This window comes from Acanthopagrus latus, chromosome 19 (genome assembly GCF_904848185.1).
Source record: "Acanthopagrus latus isolate v.2019 chromosome 19, fAcaLat1.1, whole genome shotgun sequence".
Classification (NCBI taxonomy): domain Eukaryota; kingdom Metazoa; phylum Chordata; class Actinopteri; order Spariformes; family Sparidae; genus Acanthopagrus; species Acanthopagrus latus.
In genome coordinates, this window is record NC_051057.1 from 11,872,064 (window position 1) to 11,887,493 (window position 15,430).

The 15,430-nt window shown below is 44.8% G+C and overlaps 2 protein-coding genes across 12 annotated transcripts in view; one reads left to right on the forward strand and one right to left on the reverse strand.

The window, feature by feature from the left end:
* The window catches only part of LOC119008397 (polycystic kidney disease 1 like 1), a 32,966-nt gene that overhangs the window by 14,368 nt on the left and 3,168 nt on the right, over window positions 1–15,430 (forward strand). For 5 of the 10 annotated variants that reach the window (XM_037078645.1, XM_037078637.1, XM_037078644.1 and 2 more), the window contains 38 exons: window positions 31–212; window positions 307–510; window positions 682–845; window positions 968–1,153; window positions 1,269–1,331; window positions 1,549–1,767; window positions 2,145–2,216; window positions 2,539–2,718; window positions 2,815–2,892; window positions 3,020–3,162; window positions 3,448–3,568; window positions 3,683–3,833; window positions 4,699–4,891; window positions 5,082–5,138; window positions 5,245–5,571; window positions 5,655–5,915; window positions 6,008–6,121; window positions 6,361–6,512; window positions 6,602–6,702; window positions 7,049–7,241; window positions 7,343–7,426; window positions 7,583–7,790; window positions 10,367–10,473; window positions 10,713–10,812; window positions 10,902–11,030; window positions 11,120–11,293; window positions 11,382–11,568; window positions 11,789–11,880; window positions 11,968–12,443; window positions 12,764–12,848; window positions 12,962–13,138; window positions 13,214–13,332; window positions 13,424–13,534; window positions 13,621–13,732; window positions 13,885–13,953; window positions 14,399–14,523; window positions 14,652–14,886; window positions 15,282–15,386. In XM_037078645.1, coding sequence (XP_036934540.1) covers window positions 31–212; window positions 307–510; window positions 682–845; window positions 968–1,153; window positions 1,269–1,331; window positions 1,549–1,767; window positions 2,145–2,216; window positions 2,539–2,718; window positions 2,815–2,892; window positions 3,020–3,162; window positions 3,448–3,568; window positions 3,683–3,833; window positions 4,699–4,891; window positions 5,082–5,138; window positions 5,245–5,571; window positions 5,655–5,915; window positions 6,008–6,121; window positions 6,361–6,512; window positions 6,602–6,702; window positions 7,049–7,241; window positions 7,343–7,426; window positions 7,583–7,790; window positions 10,367–10,473; window positions 10,713–10,812; window positions 10,902–11,030; window positions 11,120–11,293; window positions 11,382–11,568; window positions 11,789–11,880; window positions 11,968–12,443; window positions 12,764–12,848; window positions 12,962–13,138; window positions 13,214–13,332; window positions 13,424–13,534; window positions 13,621–13,732; window positions 13,885–13,953; window positions 14,399–14,523; window positions 14,652–14,886; window positions 15,282–15,386 — 5,856 coding nt within the window. Of the gene's footprint in view, window positions 1–30; window positions 213–306; window positions 511–681; window positions 846–967; window positions 1,154–1,268; window positions 1,332–1,548; window positions 1,768–2,144; window positions 2,217–2,538; window positions 2,719–2,814; window positions 2,893–3,019; window positions 3,163–3,447; window positions 3,569–3,682; window positions 3,834–4,698; window positions 4,892–5,081; window positions 5,139–5,244; window positions 5,572–5,654; window positions 5,916–6,007; window positions 6,122–6,360; window positions 6,513–6,601; window positions 6,703–7,048; window positions 7,242–7,342; window positions 7,427–7,582; window positions 7,791–10,366; window positions 10,474–10,712; window positions 10,813–10,901; window positions 11,031–11,119; window positions 11,294–11,381; window positions 11,569–11,788; window positions 11,881–11,967; window positions 12,444–12,763; window positions 12,849–12,961; window positions 13,139–13,213; window positions 13,333–13,423; window positions 13,535–13,620; window positions 13,733–13,865; window positions 13,954–14,398; window positions 14,524–14,651; window positions 14,887–15,281; window positions 15,387–15,430 lie in introns of those variants that run through there. The other 5 variants (XM_037078639.1, XM_037078640.1, XM_037078641.1 and 2 more) reach the window with 5 other exon arrangements.
* On the reverse strand, window positions 8,202–10,165 carry LOC119008401 (complement C1q subcomponent subunit C-like). 2 transcript variants are annotated; one of them, XM_037078651.1, is made up of 5 exons: window positions 9,781–10,165; window positions 9,264–9,326; window positions 8,887–9,006; window positions 8,485–8,558; window positions 8,219–8,390 (listed from the first exon to the last, which is right to left on the reverse strand). In XM_037078651.1, exons 1-5 carry the CDS (start codon window positions 9,995–9,997, stop codon window positions 8,355–8,357), a joined length of 510 nt encoding a protein of 169 aa, XP_036934546.1. In that variant the 5' UTR covers window positions 9,998–10,165; the 3' UTR covers window positions 8,219–8,354. The 2 variants fall into 2 exon arrangements, with proteins under 2 accessions (XP_036934545.1, XP_036934546.1); XM_037078650.1 differs by having other exon boundaries at window positions 8,202–8,558.

Below are 15,430 nucleotides of genomic sequence, written 5' to 3' on the forward strand. Positions count from 1 at the left end.
TGACTGAAAATATCTGTCGTTGCCCTCCAGGTTCAGGTGGTTGGAAGCGTGGTGTACAGTAACTACAGCGTGAGAGTGCAGGTGATACCAAGCCCTCCTGTGGCCTTCATCCAGGGCGGCACCAACGTCTTCATCAGGAGCAGGAACACCACTGCGGTCGTGCTGGACGGGCGGAGATCTTACGACCCGGACTTCCCCATGAGCCCAGTCAGGTACGGAAGCACTTGGATGGGTGTAATGCATCCTCGCTCAAGGAAAGATTTAACTCAACTCAACTCAACTGACTGTCTGATTTTCTCTCCGCAGCTTCAGTTGGACATGTAAGCCAGTCAGTTCCATCGCCAGCTCCTGCTTCCACCGAGACGTTCCCACCTCGTTCCCCGTGGTCGCATTTCCAGCTACATTCCTTAGGCAGAACTTTGACCAGTTCCAGTTCACGCTCACCATCCACAGCGGCGAGCGCTCGGCTTCGTCAGAGACCTTCCTCACATTGACATCGAATGTGATCGGGTGAGCGTTACAAAGAACATCACTACTGGCCAAGCGCTGTATCTGACGACTGTCGATGTGCATTAACAGGAAACACACTGGGCTTTCTCCCCCTTCTTGGCCGCTTTGAAGTGAAGTTTCAAGTAACAAGTACCGTGCCTTGACTCGTGTGTCTGACTGTTTCCAATCCAGGAAGCTGTCAGTGTACTGCCCTCACTGCCAGGGAGAGCACGTGAACTGGGATCAGTCTTTCTCCGTCAGCGCCTCATGCGAAGGCTGTGATATTGACCCGGACTACATCCAGTACTCCTGGCGCCTCTTTTCAGTCAATGCGTCCTCCAAGCCTGTCATTGAAGGTAAAAAAAAAAAAAATAAATAATAATAATAATAATAATAATGTATGCACTGCAACATGTACATCAAATTGCCTTTTTTTAAAAATTTGCAAGAAATAAATCTCACTGGAACTCTCTTCTAGTCCCGTTTTGTTACTCAGTGGATCTTGCCACTCCATCCGCTGTTATGGAGGGTCCTGCCGCTTCCCCTCGGACCTCTGTGACTTCCACCCACAATTCCTCCGAATCCAGCGTCCAGAAGCTGGATCTGAACGTGACAGGCAGCGGAACATTATCGGAGAATACCAGAAAGAAGACGACTATGGCCGGTGTGTAATTGAATGTGACTGGTGCGAGAAAGACGGAGACCTCGGTGCTGTAAAAGCAGATTGTACTGAAACAGGAGTAAGGATAGTGAGACCCTCTCTTGTTCTCCTCGTGCAGGTTTGACGGAACCGGAGCCCGAGCTTTTCTCTTCCTTAGCCCATATGAGAGCGGAAGGATCGGGTAAGCTGTGTAAAATGGCTGTTTAAAATGAAATCAATCGATCCTGTAGGTGGACTTTGTGAGGAATAGTGCACAATAGCGTCGACTACGCTCACGACGTTCAGCTCAGAAGCATTCAATGAGGGAAATCAACAAGAGCTAATAACACGCAAGGTCACAGTAACAGTAAAATGGACAGTTTATGAATTATTTAACAGCTTATGCTCTTTATGTCCAGGAGAGGAGCCCTTTTATCACCCTCTGGGGGAGTTTGACCCTCCGGAGCCTTTGTACTCTCCCAGTGAATACCAGCCCCTCGCCCTTGACAACAGCGGCGTCCTATATTTAGACCACTTTGGCCAGAGTGGCGTTATCAGCAAATTCCCAATTGATTCCTCCGCTGACTGGGAGTTTTCCTCCCCCGTTTTGGAGAGCGGCGGCTCGGGAGGTCGATCAGGTGAGACAGAACCGAGCAGAGATTTGTGCAGCTGTGGAGTCGCTCTGGTGTCGGAGTCACAAGAAATCAATCAAAATCACACCGTTGTTTCATTTGATGTCCGACCGAGAATTTGAGGAGCTGCCAATTATCCTTTTAAAAATGTAATTTTCGCAATTTGAGTGAGTTCGTATTTTCTTTTGATGCTTTCCTGATGGTTAACAGTAAGAGCAGAGGGTCTTCATGGGTTAACCTTGATAAAATTAGCACAAAAGAAAGGCATTACCAGCGAACATTGTCTTGCATTATTTACTAAAACTTAAACTAAACCATCTTATCTTTACATTTAATCCTGTGCAGGTTTTCAGTGTGTGATTTTTAAAATGATTCTATGACAGATTTGGATTACGACGTTGCCTGGATGACCGCAGAGGAAGGAGACCCAGGGATTTCAGCCGGAAGACCAACAGGTACAGCTTGAAACAGATTGTGGATATATATTTATATTATATAGTTATATTTTCTACTTTTTAAAATAGTTTATATTGTTAATTTGTTATATTTTCTATTTTTTAAATAGTTTATATTGTTAATTTGTTATATTTTCACTTAATAGTTATTTGATGCATGCACCAACATCACCACAACAAATTCCTCGTATGTGTAAAATCGTACTTGGCAATAAAGCTTTTCTGATTCTGATTCTGATTCTGATTCTGATTCTGATTGCGCCTGCACTCACCAAGAATCACTAGTGTGGGAGGCTGTGTGTTAACACCTGCATATACTCAGGTGTGGACGGTGAGAACCTCAGTCCCGGAGATGATTTGGAGTTTGAGCCGTCGTTGCATGAAGACGAGGGGAGTGATCTGGTCGATTCCAGGCTGCCTGTTGTGAACCAGGAGCCGATCTTGCTTGATTTATCTCGAGACCTGGTCGACAGCGGGCTTTTTGAGTCCTACACTTACACAGGTACATTAATCAGCAAACTTCCAGACACACGTTTCCTTTGTTTTTTCGCCCTTTGTCTTTAGTCGTTGTTTTCTCTCTTTCAATCTCTCCCTTCAGGAATCTCCTCCTCTGTGCTCGGGTTCAGACCCTTCAGTCTGAGGCCTGGGAGCAGGTACATGTTGGAGGTCACCGCCAGTAAGTTTCACAGCACTTAAGGATACGATGTGATCACCATTCCTTCAAGATGGGCCATTTATTTTTCCTAATGAGAATAAAAGGGATTTATCGTTATGCTAATCTGATTTTCATCTGTTGTACTCAGAATCCGATGACAGTCTTCTGGGCCGGACTCAGCTATTCTTAAAAACCAACCCTGCTCCGAAAGGCATGACGTGCCAGGTGCAACCGGAGGAAGGAAGGGAGTTATACACTCACTTCAGCATCTTCTGCGCCTCTGGGAAGGAGGTATCTCCTGTCTTAGAGAGCGAAAACACACACATGCACACACAAAGAAAGTTCCTTCACATGTGAGCCATTTGACTCTCCTTTTAAAGGGAGGGTCTTCAGCTTTGTACATTTAATGGATTAAAAAATTCTCCCATCGCTGGAACATTTAAGGGTGCTTGAAAGGTTATGAACTCAGAAAAAATAGATTGTTTGTCAGCGGTTTTGATCTTCAGTTAAGGTCATATTCTTACTTATAGGCTACATTTCAACCCTCGTGTGTTTGTTTGTGTGTGTGTGCTGAAGGACCTAGTGTATAAGTACAGCATCCAGGCAGGCGACGGACCACCCAGGGTTCTGTACCAGGGGAGAGACTTCGAGTATTACTTCGGTCTTCCTTCTGGTGACTCCAGCGATGACTATAAAGGTAAACACACACGCGTTGATTTATGTCGTCCAGTGCGCAGGCATACATTATCATGACAACGTATCGCAGGGGTTTCCTTTTCATTCATTGCGTGATTGATTCTTGCCCCTGCAGTGACTGTTTACACGGAGATCAGAAGCAGCACGTACGGGGCGGCCACTAAACCCTGTCCCGTCACCGTGCGAGTCCGACCAAGCTTCTCCAGAGACAACTCTCCTTCGTCGTCTTCTTCCTCTTCATCCCATCTTGATCCAGATCTGGAGCTGTAAGAATCACGATGTTGACCACCAGGATATGTTATGTTGCAGTATTTCCTTTTGAAGAGCTGTTTGTTTGTGCAGTACTACAAAGGTTCAATCCACTTTGCAGACCATCAGCATCAGACAGCTTTTAATATGAGGGTCTTATTAGTTATTAGCAGTAGCACACAGGTGATTAGAAAGAACACAAAAGACATGTGTATATGTGACAAGGCAATACAAACAAACAGTGACAACATCCAACAAATAAAGACAACAACAAAAAATAGAAATACAGATAAACTTAAGCAGTAATAAGTAAGAATCCTGCATTGAAATGTCTAAAAAAAATGACTAGACCTGTGATTAACTTGTTGATTTGTGTTCTTACTCACCCCAAATGTTTCCAACAATGTTCAAATAGAGAAATCCATAAGCTTACTCAAAGTAACGGTGAGTTTGATCAGGTCGTCAGGGAAGTCGGTGAACGAGACTGAATGTAAGGTGAATGAAACGTTAAAACATTAGGCGCCTAAATCACATCAGAGATTGTCATCAGCAGTGTCGGTTGTTTAACGGTGTTATACATCACCAGTGAAGCAAATCTGACCGCAGCAACCTTTGTGAGGGTGTGTGTGTGTGTGTGTGTGTGTGTGTGTGTGTGTGTGTGTGTGTGTGTGTGTGTGTGTGTGTGTGTGTGTGTGTGTGTGTGTGTGTGTGCGCGTGTGTGGTTAAAAATCCGGGATAACTCTCAGTGAGTTCAGTAGCCTACTCATCAGAGACACTGGTTCCCCTTCTCCTCTCAGTAATGTTGTCCATGAAGTAAAGCATATTTCCATATTATTATTCACTCCCAGTATTGTTGGGATATTAAGTATCTCTTTTGTCCAGTTCAGAGTCTGGCTTGAGGAACCTGTCGGCTCTGGTGCAGCTCGGGAACAGTGCGGAGGTCCGTAACTACGTCAGTCTACTCACCGGCATCCTGAACAGACTCAGCCTGGACGCCCAGGCCAACACGCCTGCGCAGAGACACACACGCAATGTGCTCATTCGCACAGTGTGTGAGCTCGAGAGCAGAGAACAGGTACACACACACACACACACACACACACACACACACACACACACACACACACACCTTATAGTAAACCAAAGGATTAACACAACCAGTTTAGATGTCAACAATTCTTCTGTAACACGCCATGTTACACGCTCTATCACACAAAATTTCAACAACGTTTTACTACCACTACATGTCTTTTTTTTAATCCCAGGCATCAATGGTGGACAACATCTGCATCCTCAAACACCTTTTACAAGCTACTAGTCAGGTTAGTGAAAGATTGTCTCCTTTCATGCACTTTCTTTGATATAGACACCGACAGGTTCAAGCTGAAAGATGAAGATTGTTTCTCACTTTGGCTTGATCCCATTTAGGTGACGTTCGCGAGTGCGAGACAGGCGACACTTCATGTTCAGGCCATCTCAGACGGAATTTCAGAGTCCGGCGCTCCGGCGTGGTACTATCTGGACGAGAAGACGCTCGACACCCTGATGGCCCTGCTCTCGTACAGCCTACAAGCTGCTGTCAGATATAATGACATCACACCGGAAATGTCCAACAGTGCTGACGTTAAACTGGCATTAGATTCAGACTCACGTGAGGAAAACAGCGGTGTTTACATCAGGAAGGGAGGATCGATTTCAAAGCAGGTGGTGCAGCTTGTAGCTGATACTCTGCAGACCGCTTCAGACATGATGCTGGTGAGAGAAAACATGTTCTTACTTATGAACGTGCATGTTGCCCCGATGCGTCTCTACTATTAATTCTCTTTTTTTTTTTCCAGAAATACATCTTGTTCCATAAAGCCCAGGAACACAGAGTCAACAACGGTTTTATCGCCTTATACGCCACATACCAAAACCAAACCTCCACGGTCATCAGCAGTGGTTCTGCCGCCTTCCACATGCCCGCCTCCCTGATCCAGCGTCTGTTTGGTCGTCACAGTGGAGGGACTGAGAGCAGACGGCATCGACCACCGTGTGTTCTCGGCGTGCTGACGGAGCTCACGCACAGCCCTTACACCTGGGCCCACTATCCTAGGAGGGTGAGTCTGGCGAGATGTGATGAACACTTAGTAAAAGGCCTTTTAGTGAAAGGCAAAGGCATTGCTCTCATTTTTCCTCTGCTGATTTCCAGCTGAGCGGACCAGTGATTGACCTGAGTCTGTACGAGTGCAGCGCGAGGAGGAAGATCGCTGTTCGCTCCCTCGTGCAACCGGTAAACGTCGAGATGCAACAACCGGCAAGAAACGTACGTCGCTGTCTCTTCCTGTCTGTTGTTCTTCACGAGTTGACTCCATTTGTGATAAGTCACTACAGTAAAGTGCGGTGCAAAAAGCACAGCTAGTAGTTTGCAGACGTGGTGAAGTAGCGTGGGATCATGGGAGTTGTTGTCTTCACCTTTGAAAAACAGGAATGTAGGAGAAGATGTAATGTTTTAATGCTTTATTAACGGTTGTAGATAACCACTTGTTCACATCCACTCTGCAGAAGAGCTCTGCGCATGAGTACGTCCTCCAGCGCAGCGGGGTCAACTACCACAGCTTCAATATTACCCAGGAGCACTTGCAGCAGGCCATCCAGCTGAGTGTGGCGTTCACCCCGCAACTCAGCAAGCCATTTCCCATCCTGCTGCTCTTCAGGTAGACTTGCAGCTGCCATCGTCATCTTTTATTAATTTGTTTTTGAGCGAAAAAAAAACCAAGCAAACCATGAGCCTCTGTTGTGGCAGGATGTTTGAGAGGCCGACTCCCAGCATGCACCACCTGCACAGGATTCACCGCTGGGAGAGTGACACCACTCAGTTCACTCTGCCCTCATCCTACCTCAGTGGTAAGGAAATGTCTCAGTGACATCAGTCAGTGTTTTAGTCAGTATGTATCAGCAGTATGTTGAGTACACAAATAGCCATTCTTGCAATTGTGATGTGATGTTCACATTGTCAAAGAGGTATCATGTTAAAAATACCCATCAATGGTTGCGATCCAAATCTCAGAATCTTATTTTCTGTGTTTTAGTGACAGGAAATGATAAGATAGAAAACAAGTTGCGATCACACCGGAAATTATGAGTTTTTGTCACCATCTGACAACTTTCTATATCACCAAGACAATCCTCACTTGTTACTGTCGTCTGGCAGTATTTGCGTGTTTTGAAACTTTCGGTTTCGGTTCTGCAGGGGTGGCTCACCTGGCCGTGCTGAATGCTGATTTTGAGAAAGCCCCCAGACACAAGCACCTGAGCGGAGAGGTGAGCTACACGCTCACAGTGGAGAGCAGCTTGTGTTTGTCCTGGGACGACCACCGGGGGGCCTGGACACACCACGGCTGCAGGACACAGCGAGCAGACGCAACCGCTGCTGTCAGCTGCAGGTAAACCGTGGATTAAACACACAAACACTCACGCACATGCAAGATGCAACTACAAGTTGAGGATTCAGACAAGCGGATCGCTCTTTTCTTGTTCGTCTCAGTTGTCACCAGTTGAGGCCGCTGACTGTGGCGCAGCACCGGATCCACAGCAGCCACGACGCAACCGATCTGGACCCGTTCCTGAGGTGACCTCATCCTCCTGAGACTGAAATATATTTAACCAGGGAAAAACAACACACCGAAGATAGTGTGATAATCATCGTTGTAGTGATCAGTTTGCAAGAGTGAAAAAGTTTGAAGACGTCCTCCAGTGCCTCCTCTCCCCCTCTCTGTCATCCCAGTGTGACCCGTGATCTGACAGTGCTGGGTGTGCTGGTGCTGTGTGTGTGCCTATTCATCCCCGGGTTGGTGGCGCGCAAGAAGGCGGATGTCATGGCCAAGGCTAATCGGAGAGTCCACTACCTTTCTGACAACTCCCAGTGTGACCCTTATCTCTATGCTGTGACCGTCCACACTGGTCCCTGCTCTGCAGCCTGTATGAGCGCAAAGGTAATGTCATTTTCTGTTCCTTTAAACCCAAACAAAAAACGTCAAATATTTTTGGCTGAGTGGACAGGAGAACCTTTTGGGATGTTAAAGACTGTCTCAGCTATAAGTCAAACCCTCAGGTGTTTCTGGGTAAATGGACTTATGGTGTATGAGAAACTTAAGAACTTTAGAACTTTATTTCCGGCCTCCACACCGTCCATTAATTCCTGATAATGGTGACCTCACCTGGCATCTTCCCTTACTTGTAGTAGCACGCTTACAATAAACGGATCAATAGAGTAATATGTTCTATTGATAGGCACTGTAGGTCATTTTTAACAGTGAAATGTTTAAAAAAATAAAATAAGCAGATGTTTTTTTAAATATTCTATTTGTTCCTCAAACCAGACAATAAAACACACACAAAGTTAATTGTTTTTTGAAATGCATTTATATTTTTAACAGATTAATGTTTAAAACATTTTACGGATAACTGTGGTTGCACTCATAGGGGGAAAAGTAGAAAACCACTAAAGGTGGTACGATTATCTCCAGTATCCGAAATACTGTAGTACGAATCTATCGTCATGAAGACCTCGTCCCCTTGCTCCAGATGAAGAACTATTCCATTAGACAGAGACACATAGGCAATATGATCATTGTAATCTGAATTGTTCATCATCCTCTTGTAATTGTGATGGAGAGAAGCACCAACTTCTGTATTTGTACGACGGTTCCATAAGGTGAATCTGAAGTAGTAGGCTCCAGTGACCGGGGCTGTGAAGATACCTGCAGCAGGCGAGAATATCAGAACGTCAAAAAAACTGTCTTTGTCTCACTGTTGCATGACCTCCGCCCCTTTGTTTTAAGAGAGTTTGTCTCTTGATGCTTTAGTTGCCATTATTATTCTAAAAAAAATTCATCTCTCTGGCTTGGTTTTATTACCTTTACAGATCGATACTGTGTCAGTGTAACAAAACGAGACGGTGTTTGTTTAACAACTTTACCAACGATAGTACCACCAAAAGCTTAGTACAATCACAACTCACCTTCTGTAAAAAAAATAAATAAAAATCTTTTATGCACATTTAGGTGTGTGAGTAAAAGCGGTGATTACCTGTATCTGGGTTGTAGGCTTGGCCGATATTAGTGAGGACTCTAAGGAATCTAAGTGTGGCATCAGTACCAGGTCCAACATCTACAGCTAGACTGGCTGTGAACGCCACCTTCGTAGGGTCTGTGGATATTCAATACGTACATAGAGAAAAGGTTACTGATGAGTTTGTGAACAAATGTGACCAAGACTTTTGAATTCCAGTAGAATCGGTACCAGCTGAACAACATAATTTCTGCTTAATTTTATAACCGTAATCATTGATGTTGATATTAGACTGAATCCTGCTGTTCTAAATATGCTCCCTACTTAACCTAGTTCCATTCACACTACTAACACAATCTGACATTTTGACTTTTAATTTGGCTTATTTAGCGTACCTGCAGTCACTCTCTTCATCTCCTCCACATCATTTACACTGGAGCTCATCTTGGCCTCTAAAGCTGTTGGACACATTTGAACTTTTTAAAGTCAAATAGAATGATTGTGTCAGTTTGGATGGTGAAAATTTCAGGAGGTAGGTTAATTGATCAGCATCCACATGCAGTCATTCAAACAAAAACGTTTCAGCTCAGTCTTTTTTTCATTTTAGATCAAGGCTTCTGGCCTCAATCTGACCTCCAATACTGCAAAAACAAAAATGTTGATTATGAACCTTTATCTTAGTCTCATTTAGTAATTGCTAAAACACCATATAATAACAAATCTGACATTTAGATTTTGAAGCTTACGTATGTTGTCTCTCAAACAAACACAGTATACACACATTTGCTCTGGAGCTAGAAAAAGAGAAATGATCACACAAATTGTATTTACATAAAACAGAAAATGAAGCAGTAAATGACTCTCTAAAGTAATTGACACCAAGAATAAACGTCGCTTGAGTTCGTGCAGCACCTGCATTTTCTTGCTCCAGCTTCTCTATCTTGTGTCTCAGCTCCTTCAGCTCGGCCCAGATGTCAGGGGTGACGTTGGTCCGGCTCTGATCAGGGGCTGCTTTGGCGCCCCGACTCTCAAACTGAACCTCTGAGTTCTTGTTCTCTCTATCTGTCTGAGCCCACGTCCACTGCAGACAGAGCAGCAGCGCCAGAACAACTGTGGCTCTTCTCATCATGAATTATCACCTGCTTAGACGGCGAGATGCAGTCTGACACGTCTCACGCGGCACCCGTCTTTATATACACGGCAAATAGGTCACAGAAGAGCTGTATGAGAACTAAACAGGTGTCTTTGATAACAAATTCACAAATAACCCCAAGCAGCCATGAACACAGAGCTGATGCTAAAGAAAAAAACACAAAAAGAATGATGAGGAGTTTGAATTATGCACTTTATATACACGCGAAAAAGAATCTATAATGTTTGCTTTCAAAATGAAATTAGTAGTTAAAATATTGGAAAGGGTTCTGGTTGCTATCTTCATAAAAGACAATAAAATCTAGGATTAATGTGTTCCTGAAACCATCGCCACATGTCTTACCAGGTTTACATAGCGCTGAATGGTGAAGATGGGGTCTCGCAGACAAAAGAACTACAAGTCCCAGGATGCACTCTGTTCCGGAGGAACTCTCATGACACCTTTATATTCAGGTAAAATTCAGTAGCTCCAAATGTTCCCCTCAAACAGATAAGGAATAAGGTTTTCATTTTTTATACAGAAAATAATCAGAATGTTACACTTTAATACAACACTGCGTTATCCTTGCAGTAGATTTAAGACATGATCAAGACGTGGACGGGATTATGAGCATAATGTGTTTTTTGAACTTTAAAAGATGCAATTTCTAGCATAGGATACTGCCATGTGTTCTCTGTCTCTGACACCACAGTGCAGCAGACAGCCTGGGCCCAGTGTGGGGGGTCCACATCTGGCATGACAACTCTGGACCCTCCCCAGACTGGTACCTAAACCAAGTGGAGGTATCTGAGGTAAAGTCCATCTATTTTGTGTTAATGGTGCTGTTTCCTCTGTGCTTGGACTTTCACTTTCACCATCAAGATGATGTGTTTGTCTCCAGGTGAGCAGGGGGCATGTGAGGGGACGTGCGTGGCTCTTTGTCGGCCGGTGCTGGTTGGCTGTGATCAAAGGCGATGGCCAGGTGGAGAGAAGGCTGCGCGTTTGCACTCGGGGAATCGGCTTCGCTGAGGTAGACCTTTCGCACAGACATATGAACACCATGATCTGTATCATCTCTTGATCTCTTCTCCCATGTGATCCTGGGTCTCCGCCTTGCAGATGTTGAGTCTCAAGCTTTCGGACTACTTGGCCGACCATCACAGCTGGATATCTTTGCTCAGCTGCCCCTGCCATCGCTCATTCACACACACTCAAAGACTTGGCGTGAACCTGTTGCTCCTGTTGGGGTACGCATGTGTCAACGCAGCCATCGTATCACGGATGGATGATCAGGTGGGTTTGTGAAACCTGTTGCGAATCAGGGCAGCTCCAAAACACGTTTGCAATTATTATTATGTTGTTCCTTATCTCTTGCTTGCAGTTGCCATTTGAGTTGGGTTTTACTGATGTATCAGCTGTGTCCGTGACAGCAGGAGTATTAAGTGTGTTGGCAGTGTTGCCTGCAGCAGGAATTATATCCTTCCTGTTTCGACTGCGCGATGTCGAGTTGGCACGGTCAGGAGTCCGACAAGTGACGGGCAGGAAGACTGAAAAGGCCACACTTGAAGGTGAAGTTTGTACCTTAGTAGGTGTTTTTTTTTTTTTTTTTACTTTTTCAGTTGGATTTCAATGTAACCAGCAATTACTGAATAATTGCACTACAAAACAGGGATTGTAGTGGAAAAGAAAAGCAAACAAACCTGCCTTTGGAAAAAAGGATTTCTTTCTTTGTCTACCCACCTTCCTTTCTGTTTCTCCTCATTCCATCCTTGCTGTGTGTCCTCACAGATGCCCTTTCAGTCTCTGACAGTACATCTGAGCCACATCTCTTTTGGAGTAGTCTGCAGTGGGCGCAGGACACCTGGAGGAGGAAATACCAGGTTTTACCACAAGCATCAATCTTCGCTTTTTCTTTCTCTCTGTATCATTGTTTGAATCCCTTTCTGACCCCTCGTCTTGTGTTGCAGGGCATGGATGTTCTTTCAGCGTCTACTACAATAGTGGATAAAAACACAGATATCGAACCTGTAATCCAAACAGATGTGATCATGAGAAGGGAGGCGCTTGAGGACAATACGGGACGAGCCCTTCAAAATTTCCTGCTGATTACTGAGGGCAACAGTGTCCATCGAGCACCTGAGGGAAATGAGTCTGACATTTTGAGTGAACGCAGCAGCTTTTATGGAGCCCGGAAGGCTTTTTTGTCTGGTGCAAGGGAAGGAGGTCAGGCAGTTCAGAAGAAGGAAGATCCTCAAGGAAAACGGAACGAGGGCAGGCATCACCAGGCAGCGTGGCCCAGCCACAGCAGTGGTCATCACATCGCCGACAGACTGAAAAGGAGAGGACTCAGACCAGTCTCTCAGTGGTGTCACTATATGGCCTGGACACTGTGTCTGCTGTTGTCCCTCTGCTGCCTGCTGCTCTCTGCTGTGCTGGGAATGAGGTAGGTGATACGTGAGAAATGGGTGATTGTAAAGCTGCATTGATGAGGGGTTACGGAGAATTATAAAGCTGGTCTGATTGAAAGAATCAACTGTTTTTCTCAATTTTCTCGCATTTTGTACCTTTTTAATCAAGGATAAGAATATTTTTAGCTGTAGCCCTAGTGGATTATGCTTTATAGACGGGATACACAAAGTTTTCTGTACTAGAGGGCCAGAACTGAATATTTTTATTTTATTTTGTAATGTCAGGTAGGTGAACTTAATATTGTCCTACCTGTGTTATAATCAGAATCTATGTGTGTGTGTGTGTGTTTGTTAGGTTCAGCAGCAGCAAAGTTCTGCTGTGGATACACTCTCTTCTCATCTCCCTGATGTCTTGCATCTTCCTCATCCAGCCAGCTGTGGTAAACTACCGCCAGCATTTTGTAAACTATAATTCAGATAAATATGAATATATTCTGTAAACATATGTTTGAATTGCCTCTTGCATTGAGAAAATGCTCTTTGTGTTTTGCAGATAATTACAGTGGCAGTGACTGTCTCCTTATGGTACGGGAAGAGAGCAGACTTTCATAGTTTCTCCACTCTAAGAGATTTTGAGATGGAGACACCACAGCTGTGGACACACGATGGTGCTATTCAACCAGACGGGACGCCTGTCTTTTCCCAAGAGAGATGTTCACACCTCAAAACGGTCAGAACCAGACTCTCTTCTCTATTGCTGTTCCCTCTTCTGTTCTATTAAAAGTCTATTGTCTCTGACTGACAGCTGCTCAGAGCTCGTCAGCGAGCCCGGTACCTCCGTCTCGTGTGCCCGCCGACCGCAGCAGAGCTGAGGGTAGCTCGTGGGAAGAAAAGAAGAGAGGCACTCCTCCATAAAACCCTCAGGTATGTCTGCGTGTGCTGGTCTATTTGTGTGCACCAGCTTGCATACGGTTAAAAGCTGTATCAGGAATGATCTCTTTCTCTTGTCATCCAGGGATTTGTCTGTCTGTGGCTCCATGCTCCTCCTGATGCTGTGTATAAATTATGGCAGCTCATTTTCCGACCATTACCACCTCAACAAAGCTGTCAGGAGACAGTTTGTAAGGTAACATTTGCACACACACATTGTTTCTCTGTGTGTCCATGTTGCTCTCTGGTTAACACAAATTAAGGTCACGTTTTATCTTTCAGCAGAGGCCGTGATAATGCCTTTATGTCCATACAAAATCACAACGAGTGGTGGAAGTGGGCACAGACCAGTCTCCTTAATTCTCTGTACAAGAATGCATCAGCTGCACCTGAGGTGAGCCACGGCACCAAACAATGAAAACATGATATTATGTCTCTGTAACCCACTGACAAAAATGTAAATGATTGCATTATATATTTAGTCATCGTGGGACCAAACAAACATCTTCACCTCTTTCATAATTCAGTAATTTTGGTGTCGTCCAGCAGTCACACATCTTGATTGGAGAGCCAATCCTGTGGAAGGCGGAGGTGTCGAGTTCATTTCAGGGCCAGGTGAGTAACGAAAAGAGACATATCTTCCCATGTAGTATCCCACTTATACTTACCTAAACTTACTCATTTTACCAGCATCCCCACCAGTTACTACGATAATTAGTTTCTGCTTTTCTGTTGGAAAATGGCAACATATTCTTATTGTAATGTGTGGTCATTTTGAAGATATTTCAAATATGTTGCTTGGTTATTAACATGACAATTCAGGACCTGTAAAATAAAGGGTTACAAGTAATCAGCCACATGATATTCTCACTCACTGCTGTGTCTTGCACTAACTCCCCCTGTAGAGAGTGCTGTTTCTCAAATGTGGACCCGGGCTGTAAGCACATACAGTATATTGTATTAGCGCGCTGATGAGTGTGTCAGGTTTAGACTCATACTGTACTTTTATTAAAGCTACCATCATGTCTCACTTACTATAGGAGTTGCCTTTTATTCCCAGGTCTCGAGTGTGACCACTCACCCACAATCCAGCGTCTTCATCCCTACAGCAGCGCCTCCAGAGACATGTGGTCACCTGGGCTGCTACTTAGGACCGGGTGCTACAGTTGGCCTCAGCCGCACAAAGTGAGAAGTGCACAGATTAACATGCATGTTGGAAATGATATTTGAGTTTTTTGAAATTTTATCCCCGTGGTGACAGATCAATGGTCTGCAACACCGCCATCGCTCATTTGTCTTCTGCTCTCCTGCAGGTCCCACGCCGCGTCCAAACTGAAGCTCCTGCATTCAGGTGGCTGGCTGGGCAGACGGACGGTGGCCCTGAAGGTCCAGTTCACATTGTTCAGCCCTGCGCCCAACTTGTTCACCAGCGTGACCTTGCTCGCTGAGCAGAGCCCCGCTGGTATCCTGCTGCCCTCTGCCAAAGTCCAGTCAGTTAGAGTGTATCGCACCCCTGCTTTGTGGGACTATGCTGTTATGGTGTGTCAGGTACTCTGTCACATCACCTTTCATCTGCAGAAAAATCAAGCTTCCAACGGCATCATAAAGCCAATCAACAGCAGAGAATATCAAAAATCTGCATTTCTTTTTTTTCATCTCATCTCTGGTGTTATCGATCGATCTAAATTGTTTTGGTGTGAGCTACTGAATTTTGACATAATGCCCGTAGAGACGCTTGCCTTCTCTTGAGTACCAGTGAGTGTGGTCTTGTTCCATTATATTTGACATTCTGCAGCTGGTATCCTCAAAACTCAACAACTCACACCAAAGCAACCTAAATGGTTAAATGCATGATACGTAGATAGAGGAAAATGTGATGTTATGTGGTTTTGGGGTGAAACTGTCCCTTTAAGTTTCCTTGTGTTTTCCTTCCTCCCTCGCAGCTCATCTTCCTTCTCTTGTCTCTGCTGCAACTATGGGATCAAATGTACACTGTAGGGCAGCAAGGGCTGATGGGATACTGGAGAAAACCATGCAACTGGCTGGAAGTGAGTCTCCCACGTTTGTGAACAATCACACAAACACACAGCCA

Bases quoted from the DNA above. Each gene is read 5' to 3' on its own strand.
- LOC119008401 (XM_037078650.1), bottom strand. From the start codon at position 9,997: ATGATGAGAAGAGCCACAGTTGTTCTGGCGCTGCTGCTCTGTCTGCAG. The intron at 9,327-9,780 runs GTGCTGCACGAA...TGTGTCCAACAG, and splicing joins GCTGGAGCAAGAAAATGCAG to CTTTAGAGGCCAAGATGAGC. The intron at 9,007-9,263 runs GTACGCTAAATA...GAATATCCACAG, and splicing joins GATGAAGAGAGTGACTGCAG to ACCCTACGAAGGTGGCGTTC.